The sequence below is a fragment of the Rhineura floridana genome, chromosome 1 (assembly GCF_030035675.1).
Source record: "Rhineura floridana isolate rRhiFlo1 chromosome 1, rRhiFlo1.hap2, whole genome shotgun sequence".
Lineage (NCBI taxonomy): Eukaryota > Metazoa > Chordata > Lepidosauria > Squamata > Rhineuridae > Rhineura > Rhineura floridana.
Window position 1 is genome coordinate 150,908,308 of NC_084480.1, and position 23,641 is coordinate 150,931,948.

The 23,641-nt window shown below is 42.6% G+C and overlaps 1 protein-coding gene and 1 long non-coding RNA gene across 3 annotated transcripts in view; both read left to right on the top strand.

Annotated features, from left to right (window-relative positions):
• The first annotated feature begins 219 nt into the window (after positions 1–219).
• Positions 220–11,153, top strand: LOC133389654 (uncharacterized). Its single transcript, XR_009764150.1, has 4 exons — positions 220–1,255; positions 3,166–3,260; positions 4,775–4,827; positions 8,470–11,153. It is a non-coding gene; the product is annotated as an uncharacterized LOC133389654 (long non-coding RNA).
• Positions 11,154–12,245: 1,092 nt separating this feature from the next.
• The window catches only part of EPHA1 (EPH receptor A1), a 105,306-nt gene continuing 93,910 nt past the window's right edge, over positions 12,246–23,641 (top strand). The window contains exon 1 of one of the 2 annotated variants that reach the window (XM_061637694.1): positions 12,246–12,604. In XM_061637694.1, coding sequence (XP_061493678.1) covers positions 12,508–12,604 — 97 coding nt within the window. In that variant the 5' untranslated portion in view covers positions 12,246–12,507. The remainder of the gene's footprint in view (positions 12,605–23,641) is intronic. The other variant, XM_061637698.1, reaches the window with a different exon arrangement.

Consider the following 23,641-nt stretch of genomic DNA (forward strand, 5'->3'; position numbering starts at 1 on the left):
CCAGCCTAGAAGAGAGTGGGAAGAAAGTGAAAAAATGAGTTTGTGCAGTGTCTTCACGCTCAATAGGGAATGGAAATGTCAGTTACGTCCACAACAAGGCACTCTAAAGCCATTTTTCTGAATACAAGTTTCGGTTTCATTTCTTCAGTAGTTAAAAGATTTCTTCTCTTCATCTGCCCTGCCCTGCTTTGACGTTAGTTTCCTTCAACTTGCTTTTGCTGTAAGGAGAAGTGAGTAAGATTAGTAAGTGACATTGTTTTTATGGGGTACAGGTATCATGGTAACAGACAGAGTAAGATTGTTATAAGAACACTGACATAATGAAATATGCTGCTTAATGTCTTTTAGATGTGGAGAGATTTCTGAGTCTAGAGACCCTCTTTTTATTGTAGTTGCTGCAGGATTTAGGAAAAACCTATAGCCCAGGCCTTTCAATATTTGCTTGCTTAGGAGATAAGTATATTAAAGCATCTTTTATGAGGAACTATGTTCTGCCTAAGAATGAAACCAAACATAACACAGAGAACAGGGAAGTTGCGATTACCTCCGGCCATAGTAAAAGTAAACACTCAGATATTATGTCAAGTGAAGGTCAGGTTGAAATGTGTTTTAGAATATTTAGAAAGACATCATCCTTCTGAATCATAGGGGCTTTCCACTTTGACACATGGACGGGCAAGGCCAAAACGTGCTTGGTGACCACCCAGATGGGGGTGGGGAGACTGCTAAATATGAGGAAAGGAGTATCTTTGATTGATGACCTATGCATGATGTGTAATCACTTTATAAAGCTGTGTATTGCTAATTTTTGCTCAGAGTTGGTTCTTGCGAGCCTCTCTCCCAATTGCCATTGGTATATGTATTTTAAAATAAACTCCTTTGGAGCACAATAAAATTGTCTGGAAAGTTTTTCCTTCTACAATTTGGTGCTGTGACTGGATAAGGACAGCATAACGGGATTTAGGGGCTTTTTGGAGCTCCTGGGCTCTCCCAAACTTCCCTAGGCTCCGACCAAGGAGTTTGGAGACCTCTATTGCAAACTCCCACAAGGGCCATTTGAGGAGAGGCTAGGAGCTCTGGGTGCCCACCTGTCAGCTCCTTTCTGAACAGCCTGGTTGCTGGAAAAGCTCCAGGGGACAGAGCCTTTCTGCCTTTGCCTGTCTGTCTGTTTGTGTGTTCCTGGCCGGCAGTCCCTGAGTCTTCAAATAAAGTCTTCGTGCTCAAAAGCTCAAGTTTTGGGTGGACACACTCAAGGGTGAGTATGCATTTTATTCTGGGATTGTTAATTTACTGGGTGTAGGATGCCAATTGCTTTAGGATTGGAGCTGACGTGAATGAGCTGGTTGTGTTTGTGGGTAAAGGGGTTCCTGGCATGTGAACTTGCTTTCAAGACTCTTTCCCTCCCCAAGCAATTAATTGCCCCTGGAAGGCATCAAAAAGAAAGATGCGTGACAGGGATGGAAGCTGAGGAATGAATAGAGACTCCCAAGGGAAGTTCGTAGGAACACAGCATCTTCAGGGAGAAGTGCCGGAATTTGGAGAAGTAGGCGTACCCCAAGAATCCCACTCAGTGGAAGGGGGGGCAAGGGAGATTCCCACCACTAGCAGATGTTGGTGGAGACAGCGCCCCTATCCCACTGCCTTGAGAGAGCGGTGGAGATATCTCACACCCAGAGACAGCATCCAGTGCTCGACTGTGGTCAACCAGACCTACAGCGTGCAGCCACGCCCCATCCAGGACCGGGGTCAACAGCATCCCCATTGCCGTTATACCCAGAAGTGGAGGAAGTTAGTGAATAAACGGGGTGGCTGCGACTTGGTACTAAACGGACACAGTTGGTACTTCAGAAAATTAGGGAGGAGGGTTTCCACCTAAGGATGTTGAGACCCAGTTATCATAGTATCCAACCTTACATTTCCAATTTTTTTTGTAAGACACAATTGCAGCTTTAATTTGGCCTCTATTTGGCCCAGATCTATACTGGTATGCTTGTTATTGTTGCTTTGTTTCTTGAATCTGAATCTTCTGAGCCTTAAATGTATGTTGTATGTCTTGTGCTAAGAAGGGGATTTCCTGCAGTGGGAGACCTGGGCCCTGTTTCGTAAGCAACTTTGGGCTTTCAAAGCCAGCAGAGACTGCAAAACATGGAGGGCATCCCAAGTTGCCCTGGTAAGCCATCAGAGCCCAGCTGGGAAGCCACTTCTTTTGGTTGAGTGAGCTCCATAGCAAACCCAAGCTTAAGGGTTTCCCTTGTTTGATGCAATTGGATGCGAAGGATTTGTTGCTGTGGGATAAGTGCTGTCCCACAGCCAACAAACCATAAGGGGGGGCGAGCTTATGCTTAGCGCCTATCCCCGGATAAGGGTACCCTAGCTATCAAAAAGCTAGGAGAAGTGTGGCATCCCGGAGGTGAAGCTTCTTCCTACTTCCCCTCTGGAATGCCCATATTCATGGGCCCCAGTAGAAGGACCAGCTTCTGCTGAAGGATCCGTTTCAGCAGGAGTGCCAAGGGCGTCTCCGAAAAGATCTCTAAGGGCACCCAGGTTCCTGGGGACACCTGGGCTGCTTCCCAGTTTCCAATGAAGTAGTGCCCGAGTGGGGATGCCCACTCAAATTTAAATGAAATTGGGATGACAGCATTTGGTTGTACAAGTGGCTGCTCCCAGGGTTAAATTGTGCGTGCATAAAATTCAAAGATATCTGATGGAGGGGCTTCCCTTTCTTACTGTAGTCTGCACAATCTCAGGGGACTGCAGTGGAAGAAGGGGGTTTCCTTCTAATATAAGCAGTGCTTTGGAGTATCAGAAGGTGCTCCTGCTATTTCATGCTACCTGATTTGAATTGTTTGTGCTGTCCCTGGGTCCAATGTTTTTGTGATTTTACTGTTTACAATTTTATTATGTACGTGTTTGATTTTATTTTTGTAAGCTGCCCTATTATAGGGTAGAAGGGTGGGATAGAAATATTTTAAATAAATAAATAAGCTTTTCCAGCCTAGAAGAGAATGGGAAGAAGGTGAAAAAATGAGTTTGTGCAGTGTCTTCACACTCAATAGGGAATGGAAATGTCAGTTACATCCACAAGGAGGCACTCTAAAGCCATTTTTCTGAATACAAGTTCTGTTATCTGCATCACCTTGTACAGTTTTGGTTTCATTTCTTCAGTAGTTAAAATATCTCTTCATCTGCCCTGCCCTGCCCTGCTTTGACCTTAGTTTCCTTCAACTTGCTTTTGCTGTAAGGAGAAGTGAGTAAGATTGGTAAGTGACATTGTTTTTATGGGGTACAGGTGGTAACAGACAGAGTAAGATTGTTATAAGAACACTGAAACAGTTAAATATGCTGCTTAATGTCTTTTAGATAACTGCCTAAAATGAAATTGATCATTTTTAATTACAAAGAAACATACACCAAAAACTGTTGAAAGCTGTCATAAAAAGATGATTGTGTGATGCTAAACAGGCAAATATGTAAATAAAAATGTGTTTAGACTGTATCAGTTGAACTGCCCGTAAATTAAAATGAGGTGAAATTGGCTCACAACATATTAAGCAGGGCTGTGGAGTTGGTATGCCATACCTTCAACTCCAACTCCTCTATTTTTCTACTCTCCGACTCCTTCATAAATGGCAAATGTATATTAACTAGTAATAACACATCTACTGTAGTAAAATGGTAGCACAAGGCATTTCACCACCACCACGTGAATCCAGAGCTTGGAAAAGTTACTTTTTTGAACTACAACTCCCACGAGCCCAATCCCTGGGGCTGATGGGAGTTGTAGTTTTAAAAAGCAACTCTTCCAAGCTCTGGATTCACATGGTGGTGATGAAATGCCTTGTGCTACCATTTTACTACAGTAAAATTGTTATGACTAGTTAATATACATTTGCCATTTATGAAGGAGTCGGAATTGGAGTCGGTACATTTCTACCGACTCCGACTCCACCCAAAATTGCTCCCGACTCCGACTCCATGACTCCGACTCCGACTCCACAGCCCTGATTAAGACAAACAAACCATGAGATCATAATGGGAACACAACACACGAATATCTATATCTGTAAATAGCAGCAGCAGCAGCTAAAAACAGTATCAACAGAGTGAAACTCACTTAAGATGCTGCTTGTCTCAAACAAGCTTACAGAAGTGCTGTGGCAGGAGGTTTGTAGGTCAGGGTGAGTGCTGGAGAAGAGGTTGGTCTTCTATTGGCTTGCAGGGAGGAGGGGGACAAAGTTCCAGTGCCACTGCTGCTAATGCAGAAGCAAGAGAGAGAGAGAGAGTAAACACAGGGGAGAGGCAGAGGAATGGGGGTTGCAGCAGCAGGGGGAAAGAGGAAGTAGAGTTGGGGGGTGGCAAGGTGGAAGTAGGAGCAGACGCAATCTCTGTGACTTTGGGTGATATTGCTGTTGACAAGTGTGGAGTTAAGCAAAGAGTGCCTCTTGTAATCAAGACCATTCCCATCGTGTCCTTTGCATTGCTAGCAAGCTGTGTGCTTTCTTTCACCTATCTGTTCATTCTCCCAACCATGCCATTAGCTTTTGGATGGCATAAGGAAATGGTTTTGTGTCTGATGCTGTTAATGAGGTGGTATTACTGTGGAAATAAACTGCTATGTTGTTGTTAAAAGGACAGAGGAGACATGTCATTTAGAAAGGACTACTTAGAAAGGCCAATGGCAATGCAAAAGTCATTGGGACATTACTTGGACACCAGGCTGTGGTGCAGTGGCAAACTCATTATGTTCTGAAAAATATGTTATCTTTCTTTGCAGATATTTGTCAGTGGCTTGCCAGCATTCACAAAGAAGCATTCCTGTGAAAATGGGTATGATGTTGCACTTTTGAACGTTCCAAAGCAGTGATTTTAAAATATTCTACCTTCAGAGAACCCTTGGGCATTGCAAAGGATTCTAGAATATGTTCTAGCACAGGAATGGGGAAATTCTGCGACCCTCCAGATGTTGTTGGACTCCAGCTCCCATCAGCCTCAGCCAGCATAGCTAATTATCAGGGATAGTCAAGGAATGTGCTCATCATCACCATTGAAATGTTTGGGTGGGGATGCTGTTAAGACTGTCCCCACTCCATATACAGAAGGAAGGGTGGTTCCTAAGAGAGTTAAGCATATCCCCCCAGCAGAGCTTGGAAAAGTTACTTTTTTGAACTACAACTCCCATGAGCCCAATCCAGTGGCCATGCTGGCTGGGGCTGATGGGAGCTGTAGTTTTAAAAAGTAACTTTTCCAAGCTCTGCCCCCCAGAAGGGTTCTCAGATTGTCTGTTTGAAACACATTTATGAAAATAGTTGAAGTGGAAAAAAACCCGTCACATTTTAACAGTCTTTACAAATTGTTCTGGTGCACAGGAGACCTGTATAGTCTGATCCTATCCTGTACCAAAAAAAGCCTGCTTAGCTAGCAAGTGCTGCTGCAGGCACCTGCCATTTTGATTCCTCCTCAATGCTTTTGGGACCCTGACACAGCATTGCTCTGGAATGAAGCTATGTTGAGGTCCCAGAGACCCTGTGGGGGAATCAAAATGGTAGGCACCAGCCACAGTACTCTGATTCTAACTCTGAGAGGAGTCTGGGCACAGGTGGCTGTAACTGAGATTTTGGGTTAGCAACAGGTGAGGTGGTAGGTCTTCCTGTGGGTTCAGGGCATTGGCAATAGCCCAACAGTGCCGGGCCCTTTCAGAGGCAGGGGGAGTAAGGTGAAAGGCAGCCAACAAGAGGAGATCTATACCTAAGTATTCATCACATGACTGAATAGGGGATACCGAACACATGGGAGAGGGAGAACATGGTTGTAGGACCCACCCCTGACCTCCACTCCATTCACTCTTTTCCATGAAGCTGATGGTCAAATTGTATAGGTACACAATCATATTACAGGCATACCCCGCTTTAACATTCGCAATGGGACCGGAGAGTATACTGTAAGCGAAAATAAACATTAGGTGAAGCACTTGTCTTCACTTGTACTGCACACAATTACCACTAGATGGCAGCAGCGTCATGCCAATAAAGTGTACGTTATTGTGAAGCAGGCAAACTTTAAGCGGGGTATGGGGACGAATGGAGCATGTACGTTATAGCAAGGCGACGTTAAGCGGGGTGTGCCTGTATTTACAAAACTGCCAGAGTCAAGGGATGGGTCTGTTTCCATGATTTAGTGTCCCATTTGTCATATTGAGCAGGATCGTAGTTCTTTGGACCAGTGAGTTAGTTTGACTTGGAAGCTTTTTATGCAAGGTTAGGAACTATCTTCTGATCACTCTGGCTTCTTGGTATAAGAAGGCTTTCCTGGCTAGCCTGGCTGATCTCCCTGTAGTTTTTTTAATGTGGGCAAAGCTGGGGGTTGGGGCAGAGTATGAATCCCTTTCTGATATCTCTCAGGTCACCTGTTAAACGTGCATGGCAGGCTCCAGTCCCAACACCAGGATAGTTTGCCTCTTTTGAACTCCAATAATATCTGATCATAATTTTGTCTAGAATAAGCAAATGACATCATAAATGTGGTGAATGGGGGATGATAAGAGGAAATGGGAACTCCCCATGTTTCCAGCTAGATAATTTAGTGAAAAACCCCAGGAGTGCAGAAGAAGTGAAGACAGCATTGTATCTTGTAGGGCAGTGGTTTCCAACCTGGGGGCCGTGACTCCCGGGGGGGCGCAAAGTAATCTGGGAGGGCTGCAAACAGTAAAGTTTTTTTTAAAAGTCTTCCCTCCCTGCATACTGTCTGCTCCCTGCGACCCCTGCAGATACCTCCTCCTTGCTCCAAACAAGAGGGGAGGACTTTTGAGGAAGTGGCAGAGTGTCTTTCAGGTGCGTCGAGGGCAGGTGTCTGCCTATAAAACACGTGGTAGATGCCGAAGGAGGCTGAGGGTGGAGCTACCAGGAAAAAGAGAGGATTACTATTGCGGACTCCCATCTCCTCGCACTGCCGCTGCTGACAATGCCCTTGGTCAGAACGAGAGGAGAGGGATTTTCATGAAGCAAAAAGAAGCAAGGCTGCAAGGAAAGGCTGCTTTCCCCCTTCTTTCCTGGCAGCCAGCCTGCCTGCCTTGCTTGGCTCCTGCTTCGCTGCCACCTCCTTTTAAAAGTTATTCTTATTTGTGAGGCCGCCCAGATCTCACCTTCAGCCCAGACGGAGCCAAGAAGCAGTGAGGAAGCGCAGGACTTGCTCACCCTCCATTTCTGAGGCTATGTGTGCCAGCGTCCCTCCTTTCCTCCACCTACAGTCTGCCGCTCCAGTCTCTCTCTCCAAAACGTGACAGCAGTTGAGGGCTTCCCCCCTCCCACATGCCCAGATGCTTGCAGGAGGGGCAGGTGTGGTGGTGTGTGTGTGTGTGCTGATCTGTCTTCTGCTCTTCTTTCATTCTCCAAGTGCATGCTAACCAAGCCATCAGTTCTGATGATCATCCCAAGGCCTCAAAGCACTAACCCCCCTCCTCAATCTGTGCACCTTGTTGTCTGCAGTGCGCAGTCTAGCATCCCCATCACCAACACATTGCTGCCTCTTGAATATTATTAAAAAGAAAAAAGCTCTGCAGGTTGGCTGAGGCTGGGATCCTGGTATTGCAGCAGAAATTTATTTATTTATTATTGCATTTATATCCCACCTTTCCACCAAGTGGCTCAAGATGGTGTACATGGTTCCGCCCTTTCCATTTCATCCTTACACCAACCCAGTGAGATAGGCCAGATTGAGAGACTGTGACTGGCCCAAGGTCACCCAATGGGCTTCATGGCTGGGTGGAGATTTGAACCTGGATGTTAGTCCAACCTGTAACCCACTGCTGTTGGGAGATAGGACTGAACATCTTCAGACTGTGGGGAGGAGGGGGATCCCAATTTGATGGACCTTTGCATTAAGAAAAGAAAGCAACACCTCCCTGTCTGCAGGGATCTTTTTACGGATAGGGATATTTGGAGATGTGGTTTTTGCCACACACCATTTTTTCAATTAACAGAGACTAATAGTACAGTTAGCATGGGAGGAGTCATGAAATGTTTTGAGCTTACAAAAGGAGACCCATACTCATAAAGGTTGGGAACCACTGTTGTAGGGCTTTTGCACATCCTTCTCTGTGAATTGTGCTACCCACACTAACTTTCTATTGCAAATAAATAGATTGCTGTGATGCGAATTGTTGAGGATTAATTTGGGTTGTGCCTGGATGTCAGGTTACTTATGGAGATGTGCTGAATCAGAGTCAGCAAACCTAAACCCTGGGGAAATGATGCATCCCAGTGTCACCTTCATTATGATGGTGAAAGGGGAAGACAAGTCAAGAGATTATAAAGATAGCGCATGGGCCACCTGCATGGTAGCAGTCAGACTACTGGCTACTAAATCCTAAGCTTAGCAATGCCCTTTGCTTTCTTTATGGTGTCCTGGAAATTTGGGGCAGCAAATGATTAATATTGTCTATGTTGATCTCTTCTTCATAATTTGAAACGGAAGGCAATGAGTTGAAGATTATAGTCCGCAACATCAGCTATGACGATGTCACAGTCGAAGTCAGTGCCAGGCCGCTATTCAAGCTGCTGGATGGCAATGTGGTTTTCTTCTGGTTCACATGGCTTTGGTCAAGCATATTCACAACAACTGTTCGCTCAAAAACTACAGAGTGCGTAAATACAGTGACTGAAGGGAATAGCATCACCTACAATTTGGGAAGCTGGGGATGGAGACTTTATTATATCAATGTGCAGAGGAAATCTGATTATTATGTCGCTACATGTACAACTCCACTGAATTGCACTTGGGTGGTTGAAGATGGGGGAATACATCAAGAAGATTATGAACAAAACAAATGCAAATTTATACCACCTCCCAAAGAGAGGAAACTTAGCTATATTTAACATCAACATAAATTGGTCCAACAAAATAGATCACCTTACCAGCGATGGAGTTTTTATTCTCACGGAAAGCATCAATTGTTTCTACCAGATTATATAGCCACAACCTCTTCATCCTATTGGCAGATGCCATCAACCTTTTTCTCTCTCTTCTGTGCTTTTTGGTGGTGGTGGTTGTTTCATGGTTCACTTTCCAATTATTAGCCATCCAATACACTGTCTAATCTTGCTACACCAAGGAGTATTACATTGTTTCTAAGGTAAGCCACCTTATGGCATTTATTTGTGCTTCTGCAAAAGGCCATGCCCAGATGTTTCAGACTACAGCTTCCATCAGCCCCAGCCACCACAGCCATGGAGAAAATGTTTTTCCAAATCCTGCCCTAACTTCCAATTCTGCCAACGAGATCAGCCTCTCATCATCCTGTGTTTGGTGATTGCACTATTCTGTTATTGTAGAAGTGTGTCAGGGAGCCAGTGTATTCGTAAGGGTATTGCACCTGAATTAGGCAGAGGTAGGTTTGAATCCTGTCTCAGCAATGAAGATAACTTGGAGCAGGGATTTAATTTAGTGTAACGGTCCCTGTTCTGCGGAAAAAAAGTATTCCTGTTGAGATACAACAGGCACCCACTATCTGGATGAAGAGGTCTCTGCTCTTGGTGTCTACTTCGTATTGTTTTTCAAATTATCTGCTGTTATTTTCTGCTGTTTTAGCTGTTTTTAATGTATTTTGTGTGTTGCATTGAGACGTGTGTGGAAACAACATCATCATCATCACAGGGAGACACTGAGCAAGTTAGATACCCTCATCTGAATTATCCCATTGGGTTGTTAAGATTACCTTTATGCACACTCCCATCTCTGGTCACTATAAAGAAGGGTCTGCTTCCTATGCATTTAGGTTTGTCACCTTTCCCCCATTTTTGATACTAGGGACACTGTCTCACTGGACCCCCTATTGCAGGGGTCAGGAATATTTTCCAGCCTGAGGGCTGCATTCCCTTCAGGGCAACCTTTTCGGGGCCACATGCCAACGGTGGGCAGAGACAGGGGGATCATCTACATGGGAACATTTCTTTGTAGGAAATACACTTCTTTTACCTTCACTTTTCTTTTGTGTTGTCCTCAGTTCCTGCTCAAAAGTTAGTTGCCAATTCACACAAGCAGGCATTCCTCTGGCGAGGACTACTCTTAACTTTTTCTTGTGGCCCCGCCCTCTAATTATACATTTCCATTCCCTCTGGTTGCTAAGGTGCCCATGCATGCTCTGTCTAGTCTCTCTCTATATATAGTTGGTTCCTGAGATGCAGAAGGAAGTGTTTGTCTGTGTTTGGATACCATCAGATGCCATTTTGAATCAAGTTGGGGGACCAGACCATTCCAAACTGCACTAATATGGTATCCTCTGAAAATATCATCACCCAATTAGGTATGATGGTTCCTGAGATATTATGGTTTACCCGTAGAATGGTAATAGTAGGGCAATGCACCAGATTCAGCCAAATCCCAAACTGACTTGGGCCGATCTGACTTGGGCAGAACAAAGCTTCATCTTTGTCAGGATAAAACAGCATCAGATCGCCTCAGGTCAGCCCACCTGGGATAATCCAGGCCTTTCAAGGGGTGAGACGGGGTGGGAGAAAGAAAGGCAGGCAGCCTCTGCAAAGAGCAATACATGACTGCTTGCCAGAAGGTTTTCAGACAGCTCCAGACTACTTTGGCTGCACGCACCTGTTCCCAAAAGGGGAATGCACGCAGTCAAACTGAGTAGAGTTGAACCCTCTGCTCACCAACTGGTGATTGGAGGGTTCAATCCTGCTGGCTGCAGGGGTCTGCTTCACTAGCGTGTTTCCCGCAGGGAATTAGGGATGGCCCCCAAATTGATTTAGGACTGCAGCCAGCTTGGGTCAAGCCCAGATCAGATCAGGTCTGCACAGCCCTTGGAAAGGCATAATTGTTGATTAACAAACTTTTACTGTCTTCTAGTGCAATACAGTTAGAACAGCTGGGGTGCTTTTGAACTAGCTGAGCAAGAGAAAAATTTGGTGAAGGCCCTAGTTTTTATTTATAAACTTTTTATACACTAATGTGTACATGTACATACTTTGTCAATTATTCCTTTTAGTCAATTATTTTCATTCAGGCTGCCTATATTTTTGTATCTGCATTGCACTGGCTTGTTTTCCATTATTCTTGATACACGCTGCATTGTACTTGGTTTTCTGTTACGTTTTTGGGTAGACCTAAATGAGTGGCACTGTTAATTCTCTGCTTGTATGTATCAATAAATCTTTTAATTGGTTTCATCTACACTCTTGAGTCTGAGGTCATTTTCACTGGTAACATTTTCACTCAATGGGGTGGCAATTCAAACCCAGATTAACACCACTGCACATTGCTAACATGTAAATGCTCCACATGATGTCAGTCAATTGATTACATGGCTGCTTCTCACACCAGTGTCAGTACAACGCTGACATGGGTCACACAATCCACATGATCCATGTGATCTAAAAAAAGTGTCCCAAGGTAATGTGCAAACTCAGCTTTAGAGAAGAATATTTGTTTATTATTGAATTTATATCCCACCCTTCCAGAAGGAGCCCAGGGTGGCAGCCAACAAATGATAAAATATTAAGAACACCTTTTAAAAACCATTAAAAACAAAAAAAAATCTTTTAAAACATCCTAAGAACAGTTCCAACACAGATGCAGACTGGGATAAAGGTATTTACATAAAAGGTTTGTTGGGAAAGGAAGGTCTTCAGTAGGCGCTGAAAAGACAACAGAGACAGCATCTGTCTAATATTTAAAGGAGCAGATTCCAAAGGATAGATGCCACAAGAAGGAGGAGATGGTATACAGACTTCTCTTCAAGGAGGAGTGCATATCTCTACTCTTGGACCATTTTTTCATGTGAACATTACAAAACTAGGGCCTTCTGTCCACCTTCCCAGAATGCTCCAACTAATCCCAGAGAATATGGCTTCTTGCACAGGAGAAATCTGAGCCATAGAGAATTTGGGGATACCTCCACATGACTTCATAGATCTTTTGGGTGGGGGGGGAGAAGAAACAGCCTTTTGCTGGTTCTGATGGAAGGCACATCTTTTTAACAACCCTTACTGAAATACTAATCCTCCTTGTTTCAGCTATGAAGTCCATGCACACAGAGCCTAACGTCTGTGGAGGTCACTGGAAATGGAAGAGGACAGAAAATGCCAGTACATGCCCACAAGGTGGCACCCTGAAACTATTTACAAAATATAACTCCCAAAAAGGCAGAGAGGGACTATCCCAGGAAAAGGTGGCTACCTTTATGGTGAGTTTATTTGTCTGCCAGATGGGAAGTCCCAGGACAGCCCCTTTAAAGCTAGTAAAGCAAGGCAGTCGATTGGGAGAGAACTGGTTTCACCACTCCTCTGCCTTAGTCTTTCATCATAACTCGGGGCCAGGCAGGCAGATTTTGCAATGCATGAGCCCCAGTCCGTCAATTGGCTCTAGAGACAGCCTCACGCGAAGGGCACTATACTAGTGCCCAGATGTCTAGGGCCTTTGGAGAAGGAACTGAGGGAGCTGTAGACTGAAAGAGAGGAGGACTACTGCGAGGGTCTGGAAAGGATTGCCTCCACGGGGAATATGGAGCTGAGATTTCATGGAAGGAAGGCAGGTCTGTCCTTTGAGCTCCTTCTCCTGCTCTGTGCTTTTCTTCCCCGTGAGGTACCTGGTAAAGAAGGTAAGGGCATCTTGCCATAGTGAAAGATGGGGTGTGTGTGGAGTTTTGGGTTAAGCTGGACAAATTCCTTAGAATTCCTTCCAGGGAAGGAAAGCTTAGTATTCTAGACAGGAACTGTAAAAGGAAGTCAAAAAGCTGAAGCATTTTATAAGGAGACCCGACTTGGAAGAGCACACAAGAAAGTTGCAATGTATGTGAATTTTGATGGAAGAGGAAGGATAAGGAGCTAGGAAATACCCTCCTCACACATTATGATATGTACTAAGTGTACACTAAAGAAGGTAAAGCATGAATGTGGCAGACTCATGTGCTATCAATTCCGGTACACTTGACACAAAGTTGGTTTGACTGTGGCACCAAGTAATAAACTGTAATATGTGGAACAGCTCTAGGTGGTAAAGGAGGTTATGGAAGGCCTTGAATTGAGAGTCCAATTAATCATTCTTCGTTATGTGAAGAAGTTCATTATGTGAACTTAACCTACTTGGAAGGTTGCATGAAGTGGGCATTGGTGTCCCCAATAAATGAAAAATCTCTCAAAATGACATATGGTTGGCCTTAAACTCTGGACTGATATTTTCAAGAATCTTTTTTTTTTAAGGCAAATACTGAGAATATCATAAAGTCTTGGTAAACAAGTTATGGAACCTTATAGAATCTATTACAATTGAATCTTAATGCAAACCCCCTTGCATGTAGCAGACTCTCAGGGTTGGGGTGTAACTAGTAATTTCTGTATCTGGGACTAGTTTCCAATTCTATGCCTCCTACCCCACTGACAGTACCACAAAAAAATAATAATAATCATGTAGATTATATGTAAGAAGTAAAAAGTAAGCAAAGCAGTAGTTCTCTCTGAACTAGCCCCTGTAGGGAGTAACTAGTAAAATCTGGGGAGGTTCAAGAATGCTTATGGACGTCTAAGGGTATCTCTGCTGAAATGCAAAGTTCTCATTATGCAAGATGGACTGCTTCCACTCTGAGACAGACATGCAAATAAATCTGCTGCCTACTGCCGTTCCAGTATTGTGTCTCTGATTCCCAAATGGGAGGAAGGGCAAAATATAAATCTCAATAAATAAATAAACCCCAGGCCTCAGCCAGTGCGATTTAATGACTGACTGTGATTCTCAGTGGCACAGAGTTACTGAGAAGCTCCAAGGGTTTTTCTGCCTAGCCTGCTGCCCTTACTAAGCCTCCTAGCATGCTGAGTACATATCCAATCCTGAGTACATATCCAATTTTTCCAATCTGAAACAGGGGAAATACATAACAATATTTTAATGGTTGCCAATATAAAAATTAGATGGCCCTTGATGCTTTTTATACGTATCCAGATTGAGACCATAGCAGGTTTGATGAGGGTACTGTGAATTCATTGCTACGGATCCATCCCTACCCATCCACTCTTTGTCTCACCTGTCACAGCTACAGTTCCGAGGGAGAGGGATTGACAGGTAAATTAACTTAAGTTTATGCCGTAACATAGATGTGGTACTAGACACTTCACAACTGATGATTGTGAAGGGAACTGAAGTCTTGGTACTAATTGACTCCATTAATCAAAAGGAGTATGATTAAAATTATTCAACACTTTAGTTTTACTAGGGTGTGAGCAGACCAAGCACGTTTACATTATTGTGTCAATGACTGGCAGCATATATCAGAATGATCTTTAAACCCGAATTACTGCAATACAGCATAATCAATGGATGGGACACTGGATTAGAAAGACATTTAAAAATTATGAATAGCAAATTGTTAATTTATAAGATGGTGAATTTTGCACACTGCAGGTGCAGAATTCACAAGTTTCATGAGACCGTCAAAGCTGAACGCGTATTTCAAATGCACTTCAGATATTGGCTTCAGTATTTCAACATCTCTCATGAAAACCCTTCCTGCCTTTATGCCCTTCCTCATTGGCCTCTAGCTTTGTTTGACGGACACCTTCTTCTCCTCTAATCCAGCGATGCTGATGAAGTTTGCAAATAATGGGCTCCTCATACAAATTGTCAATGTCTGTAATACTTGCTTTTATTATGAGAATGGCGCCCTTATCCTGAAACTCTTACCCTGCTCATAATTAAGCTGGCAAGATTTGTAGCTGTTCAGAATGTGATTATTTTAACCCCCTTACTTGTTACACATGCAAAGCTCCATGCAGTTAAAGAGGCAGCAGGGCCCCATCTCTGAGGCTGCAGAGCCCCCGAGCCCCCAGCCATCCATTACCTTTAGAGCAGTGGTGGGGAATCTGTGGCCCCCAGCCTAATTTCATGCAGACCTCTGGATGCTGGGAGCCCACTCTTGCTCTTTGGATCACTCTCTGGGAATTGCTTCATTTTCCTGTGAGCCATAGGGTGAGCCCCCAAGGGAGAGGGGAGGAGTGGGGAGGAGAAAATGGAAGGGGAGGAAGCCCTCTGTAAAGGATCACTTCCAACCAGAGTTAATAGAAGGGCAAAAGCTGGAATGGACACAGAGAGAGAGAAAGGAGAGATGGGATGCCAGGGGCACACACAATCTTGCAGTGCTGTACAGTCCATCCATTGTAAACTGTGGCCCCTCCCACCAATAGTATATGCGCCCTTGACAGATTAACATGATGGAATGCAGCCCTTAATAGAAAAAAGGGCCCCATCCGTTGCTGCAGAGTCTTAAACAGCTTGGAATCATGACATTTAAAGGGCTACCTCCCTGCTTTCTTAAGATCATCTAGCAAATATCATCTATCACATCCATTTATCTTTTGAGGTTTGATTAATAGGAGCCTTTCTGTTGTGGTACACAGATTGTGGGATCCCCTTGCCTCAGGTGATACAGTTGTTCCCCACTTTACTGATTTTCTGTTGTCACCTGAAAATGTGTCATGTCCAGCAACCATTCAGTTTACCTGTTACATAGGATTTTTGTTTTGTTTTATTCTGGTTCATGTAACTAGTGTTTTTATGGATTGGTGTGTTTTGTTTCATCATCATTATTTATATTGGTTTGTTGTAAGCTACCTTGAGTGCCTTCATTTTTGGATAGAAAGGTGGCGTATAAGGAGAGAGAGAGAGAGAGCAGAAACATCAAAAACTAACTGAGCAGCAGGAATAATCAATGGAAATAACCATGGCAAATCCATTCAGGGATTAGAAATAATCAAGAGCCTCAAAAGCCCTCTGAAAAAGAACTGTCATGACCGAGTGCCTGAAAACCAGCAAAGACTAAGAGGAGTGAAACTTCCTAGGAAGTTCTATAACCTTGGTGCCATTAGAGAAGAGGCCGTGTCCCAGATAACCAGACACCAAAATCCAGAAGGTAGGGGAACCTGGACCAGGCTCTCTGAGGAAGATCATAAGACAATAAGGGAGAAGGTGATCCCTGGATCCAAAATCTTGTGGGCTTTAAAGATCAAACCCAGCACTTTGAATTCAGCCCAGGAACATACAGGAAGCCAGTTAAGTTTTCCTTCAGTCTGCCCAATGAACACCCTAGTGGTTATGTTCTGTACCATTTGTAATTTCCAGACACTCTTCAAGGGCAGCCCCATGTACAGTTGGTTACTGTGATCTAACGTGGATATCACTAAGGCATAGGTTACTGTGGATAGATTTTTCCTATTCAGAAAAGGGCACAGGTGGTAAACCACTCTAAGCAGCTAAAAAGCACTCATATGGGCATCCAAGAACCACTCTTTTGGTCTTTAGCATTAAGAAATGCAAAAGAAATGTTTACTATATAAACTTCCAGAGAGACTTTATGTCTATGTTTATGTCTAGACTCTAGAATGCTTCTGAAGTTTGAATGTGGGCAGGATAAGACTTTGTAAGAAGTTACTTAGGTATATTTTAAGTGCTGATCATCTATCAAATTAAGGAGGATTGGAGGATGGAGATAACTTTTATGCATATATACCTTCACCTCCTCCTCTTAGAACATATCACCTTTTCCAGCTTAGACTAGAAAAGAAAAGTGGAGGGAACATCTTTAGCAGGGATCAACTTCTCCCTGGTTACAAAGTTCTGCACTTTTGAGTGAACAAACCCTTTTCCTGCCATTTGTTCCCGGGGTCCCCCAAGGAGACTCACAATTTTAAATAGTAAAATATAAAAAACATCAGAAAGAAAGAAAAATACACCATTCTAAAAAGTGTAATTATATAATTATATAACTATTTCTAGTATATGTGACTTTCAGGCATAACTTGCCTGAAAGGTCTTCCTAAATAACCAGATTTTCACTGCTCACTAAAATATGACCAATTAATTGAGCTGAACAGACCTCCCAAGGGCATTCTAGAGTTGTGGTGCAACAACTGAAAAGTCTCTGTTTTCCAGGACCTTTAGATATCCCTGACAAGATTATTTAAGGCTTTAAAAATTCGCATTAGCACTTTGGAGTCAGAGACAAATAAAAAATAGTTACCTGCAACTAGTGCAAATAAAACATCAGACTTAACATGCTCCATTAGAAGTCTTCCTGCTGTATTCTGGACCAATAGAAGTTTCAAAGTATTTTTCAAAGGCGCACGAAACACATTACAGTAGCCTAACCTGGATGCTAATCTTACTCAGGAGGCTGATGAGGGTCATTATCAACAGCTTCTGGAAACTCTTAAGTATGCAGTGTTATATTCTAGTGAGGTATTAATTATGTATGGAATTGCTTGGGAAATTAGCTGTTCTTTATTAAAGCCACGATGTTCTTGTAGTCTTATCCAGCTCCACTGAAATTAGTGTTCCCAGTCCAAGTCTACTCCATAGCGTCTGAGAAGCACTATAATGTGTTCTCAACCTGTACATTTGTAACACATTGTTACATCACCCTGTGCCTCTAGAATTCTCTTCTTTAAGAAAGCTTATCCTGAAGAGGCTGCCTGGAATTTTCTTGGAGAAGGGGATGTGTGTGAAACAAACATTTTAAATTGAATTTAATCTCCTGTGAAATTATGTGTCCAGTTAGCAAATAGCTTACAGGGCTGGCAAGATGGGCCTCCCTTTACTATATCATATTGCTACTGTGCCGGCTACAAATGAGAAGAGTTGCTATGCCTTTGCGTAACCTTATGTTGCTTGATGAATTTTTCTCTCCCTCCCCACCTCCAAATGAATTAGATTAAGGGTACCAATAGTACGCAGAAATGTCGGACCTAGGGGTTTGCTTGAGTAGAACTCACCAGAGTTTTTGCAGTGGGTGATTTATTGACTTCAGTCCTGTTCTGTCCACATCTGGCAGTATCTCCTGTCCTTCCCAGAAGCCTCTGGATACTGGGAAACATTATCAGGCCCTTTTGTGAGCTGAAATCCTCTGCACAGCCTGCAGGCAAGGTTGCCACCTGTTTACACGGCAAGACTTTGTCATTTATTGAAATATTTCTAGGCCACCTTTAAGGGCAGAGCCCTCAGAACAAGGCAGCTATCATAAAATACTATACATTCAATCAAACTTTTCAGTAAAAACAACCATTTTAAACTATTCTAAGAATACACAGGCCAGGAGTACAACATTATAAATTAAATTGAAAACAATTGCAAACCATTTCAAGACCACCAACACTATTATGGACCATCCAGGTTTTCACTGTATCAGTGTACCTCATAGGAGCTAATCGGAGAAGCTATCGAGTCCCATTATTTAAATTAGCACTGTGCCAAAATCCATCCCAATTTCTCAAATGTTTTCATCCTCAGCAAATTAAGCCTCCATTCTTCTGCTTTATTCCAGGGCACTTTAGAATTTCCTTAGAATTTTGCTGGGTGTGGAGTTTTGAGCTGTTATTACAAGGTTGCCAAAGGTACTGTGTGTTTTTCTTTCCAGCAAACATTTCTCCAGCATTCTGCAGCCTCCCTGTCTGCCTGTGCTTCCTGATCACAAAAAGCCCCATTGTCTCATCATGTCTTCCCTGATCTTTTATTAAAACATGGACACTTGGGAAAGCTGCAGAGTGCTGACTGCTGGTGAGAGAATTTGTACAATGAAAGAAAACGACACTCCAAATCACTACTCGGACACTTCAACAGTAAGATAAGAGGGACAAAAACTCTGACACCCCCCCATGAGAATTTCACAAAAAAATTATCTGCCTTTGATAATTTTGTTTAAGTATGTATACAGTTTATTTACATTATGTTTGTATTTTAAAATTGATTTATGCTGTAAACCACTCAATGTCATTTTGGCATGAAATTGGTATATCTTCTTCTTCTTTACATTTATACCCCACCTTTCCTCCAAAAAGGAGTCCAGGATGGCCAACAACAAGGGATAAAACAATAAAAACATCTTTAAAACAATTTCAATACAAATGCAGACTAGGAAAGATCTCTACTTAAAAGGCTTGTTAATTTTCTAATGCAATTTTGTCTCAATAATTGATGCAAAATGTTTTTTAAAAAACTGCAGAAGAAATTTTAGGCACAGCAGTAGTTTAAATTATTAAATACTGAGCTGAGAATGAGTCACTAATGCCTTCATGGTCATCATACCCTCTTATTAGTCTACAGAGCAATACAGAGCTATTTCAGATTTCAGAATGAGAAAAGTGGAATGAACTAAGCATAATATATCAAGAAAACAAGTTGTTCTTATTAGTAATTTCAAAGCAGACTTTCTAGGTTGTTTTTTGTTGCCTATAGGAGCCATTTTTTCCCTGAAACACAAATATATGAAGTCAAAGACTAAGGATTCTTTAAATACACGGTTTGCCTCATCCCCCCAAATAGTGACAAATTATGGCCAGAGTGACCATCTCCTGTATGTATGATTGCTAAGTCAGAAGCACCCCAAACCCTAAGATTTCAGGGGCAGGTTCCAGTAGGATTGCCAGATCTTTGGATTTCACCTGGAGACTCCAGATGTCTGAGATCCTTGCCAGGTGAGTCACCCCAATCTCTGGACTCTCAGCTTTCATTAAAAAAAATTAAGTTTCTAGGTGGTCTGGTTCAAGAATCAAGAGATATACACCAAAATACCAGCCCCGCCTCCCCACCACAACTTCTGTTAAATGAGCTAGTAGCTGGCTGCTCATTAACACCACCCTTTCAGGTTTGTAGCCAATAAGTGAAATCAGGGTTGTGATTGACAAGGGATTTGTTGACCACCTAGCAACAGCTAGAACCCATTGCAAGGGCAGAAAACTATTGTCTTGTCCTGCTTATCTGAAAATCTCAAAAATTGGGTAAATTTATACTTTCTCTGTGTGTACAGGTCAGGAGATATAGAACAAAAAAACACAGCAGAATCTTGGTAGGCAATTGTTCACTGTAAATAATTTCAGTTATGATTGTAATAAAAGTGTACATGCAGGGCTTTTTAAATCACTTGCAAAAATAGTATATTATACATTTTATCTTTCAAATAATTTTTGAACAAAAATTTAAAAGAAGTGTACATGCAGCTTATGATTACATTCTGTTATATTTTCCTAATTATGAGGAGTCAGACAAGCTGAATTTTTTCTGGGCTGTTGAAGAGGACAGTAGACATGGTTAGGATTGTGCTGTAAATCAATGGCATTTTTGAGTGAACATAGCAAAGGCTTGTGTTTGTGCTGCAAATCTTTCTTTCCCCTGACTGACCTGGCCTGAGAGTACTTTAACCCTTCTTTTAAGAAGCAAGTAGGCTAGATTAAATGTTCCCTAAGGCTCCCTAAACAGGTGAGAAGAAATCATGATCCCATTACTTCAGCTGGACCTGGGAACACCCTCATTTAGCTAAGATTTCTATCTTAAATTCCAATCAGGTGATTTTTTTTATTTGAGTGGTATGCTCCAAGCAACTGTGGCTGATGCTTAACATATCATGCTTAATGACATCACTAGGACCTGTCCTTGAAATCTCAGGGTTTGGGATGCTTCTGACCTGGCAATCCTAATCCCCAGTTAAAAGGATCTCCAGTAGAAGGGCTGGAAATATGAGCAGTTGTCATTTAGGGAATACAGTAACAGATAGACAGGTTCACATGTTAATGTGAATACCTGCAATTAAGAGGTAGAGTATAAATATTTTAACAAATGCATTCCAGCTGTCCCAGCCACAGTAAACCACTATCTTGCCTTTGGGGAGTGTGCTTTTTGTGAGTTGCTTCTGTTCCCGTTTTTCTGTTTGCTTTTTTTTAAATTTTTTCCAGCTCTACCTCTGTGCTGACTGGAGATAATAGGAGTTGTAGTCCAAAACATGTGGAGGGCATCAGGTTGGAAAAAGCTACTCTAGGAGTTGCATCTCTGAGTGCAGGGTGAATGCATCTTGGCTGTAGCATATATGCACATTTAATGCACATTTAATTTTCATTAACAGTGAAACACCTTGTAGCCTGATGCCTTTTTCATATACTCCAGCTTGTGATGTTCAGTTTGAACTATTTAGAGCCCCTCCATACTGGTGTTTTATTGTGGGTGTATTCTGCAACATTTTTGGGAAGCAATAATAGTGCATTAGTGGGGGATTTATTCTGCTTTAGTTTGTTCAGTGATGCTTGCCAATGTTACCACATTTGGCTGTCTGGAGGGGCTATAGTGCAACAAAAGTAGGACAAAATAAATTGGAACATTTTTGGTATCAAAAGTCACAAGATTTTATCAGGAAATTACAGGATATGTGCTGATTAGAAATGAAGCACTGGCTGAGTACTGTGCACTACACAGCATATCATGTGAAAAGAACATTTTCCCCAAAGAATCCTGGGAGCTGTAGTTTTTTAATGGAGCTCGGAGCTGGAGCTGTGTGTGTGGTAAACTATAGTTCCCATGATTCTTTCGGGAATATAAAAAAGAAATAAAGCTTTCAATGTGCTTTAAATATATGGTGTGTGCATAGCCATCCCTGTATTGCAGGCACAAACAGTATTGAACATGGGATCATGTGTGATTGCCCAGACAGCATAATAAGTGCAAATGATTACGAATGAGCAATAACAGGGATGTCTGGAGGGGATACCATATTATGGGACAACTATATTTTTCTTACATATATTTTAACAAAAAGAACCCATACCCTTTTGGCTTTTAAATCAGTGTCCAATGGGCTATTGTAAAGCACCTGTGAAGAGCCTTTAGCAACATGTAACACTGAAAACTGTGTACAGTTCTGGTCGCCTCATCTCAAAAAGGATATTCTAGAGTTGGAAAAAGTTCAGAAGAGGGCAACCAGAATGATCAAGGGGATGGAGCGACTCCCTTACGAGGAAAGGTTGCAGCATTTGGGGCTTCTTAGTTTAGAGAAAAGGCAGGTCAGAGGAGACATGATAGAAGTGTATAAAATTATGCATGGCATTGAGAAAGTGGATAGAGAAAAGTTTTTCTCCCTCTCTCATAATACTAGAACTCGTGGACATTCAAAGAAGCTGAATGTTGGAAGATTCAGGACAGACAAAAGGTAGTACTTCTTTACTCAGCGCACAGTTAAACTATGGAATTTGCTCCCACAAGACGTAGTAATGGCCACCAGCTTGGATGGCTTTAAAAGAAGATTAGACAAATTCATGGAGGACAGGGCTATCAATGGCTATTAGCCATGATGGCTGTGCTCTGCCACCTTAGTCAGAGGCAGCATGCTTCTGAAAACCAGTTGCCGGAAGCCTCAGGAGGGGAGAGTTTTCTTGCACTGGGGTCCTGCTTGCGGGCTTCCCCCAGGCACCTGGTTGGCCACTGTGAGAACAGGATGCTGGACTAGATAGGCCACTGGCCTGATCCAGCAGGCTCTTCTTATGTTCTTATGAAAAGTCTCCTGCAGTGATTCTTGGTGTGATAACACTGGTGTTAAAAGTGCATAAGAGTGTCCCATTTTTTATATGTTAAGACGATATGGGGCAGTGTCACTCCAACCTTAAAAGAGCATTTTATTATCACCTTAGGTCTTCAAAATAGGGGTAGATAAGATTCTTCAGAGTCACCAGAGTAGAAGAAAGCCTGTAGGGAATTAATTTTTCTGGGATTTTCCCTCATGCTCTTACAGCATGCTCAGACTTCACTGATTTGATGATTAGTGAATAAGTTATTGGGAAGCCAGACTTGGGTTGGAATGTAACAATAACAGATGTGTGTGTGTGTGTGCTGTCAACATCCTCCAAGCTTAATAAAACCCTGAGTTTGCTCTACTCCAGCAGGAGTATAAGATTTGTTTGAAAACCGTTGTTCTTGAAGGGGTGGGGGTGGATGGAGGGTGGAATTGAACTATTGCTGTGCATTGTAAATTGTAGGCATATTTCATATTAAAAGCAGCATGCAATTTTTTAAATATACAGAGAGATCTACAAATCTCTTTAAAGCAACAAATTGACTTTAAAAGTTATGTGGATTTTACAGAAATATACAGTGGCCCTTAAGAAATTGTAGTAACACAGTAGCACACTGTGAGACTGGCACGCCACAGCAATACAGGTGCTAGGATCCAGGGGATTAACCTTCTAGTTACGAACCAACATCTGATTTAAAAATGCTTGTAAATGTGGAGTTGGTATCATGTTGTAAGGTGGTTATGAGTATGAACTGGGAAATTCCTAATTCAGTACTTGCTTCTGCTGTTGACTCTGTGGTCTTAGGCTACCTATTGTTATCTCAGATTCTCATCTGCAATATGGGGATAAGAATTCTGACCTATTTTAAAGTGTTCTTTTAAGAGCTACTGCAATCATGTTTATTAGGGAAAAGCAAGTCACATGTGTCAATAAACCAGGGAAGCAGCTCAGCTTACTACTGAGTCAAAACCAAATTCACCCCTGCCCTCCATGAAGTCCTCTCACCCGCCCACAAAGTCCTTGATTTCCCCCCAACCCTTTCCCTTTAAACCCCTTATTAGGTGGGCAGATGGAAGTGGCAACATTGGGAGAGGGATGGAGAGATGCCTCTCCCTCTCCTCTGAGGTGCCAGGAAGCCAAAAGGTACTGGTGGCCTTTGGGAAATGCAGAATTGAGCAAAAGCCTGAGGAAAGGAAGTGGTGGATGCAGACGAGAACGATGTTGGATGGGGAACGACACTGAGGGAGGGGAAGCATTCAGTGGAAGATTATTCTTTAGCAACATATTAAAAATACTTAGCAAAAGAAATATAGTTTATGACA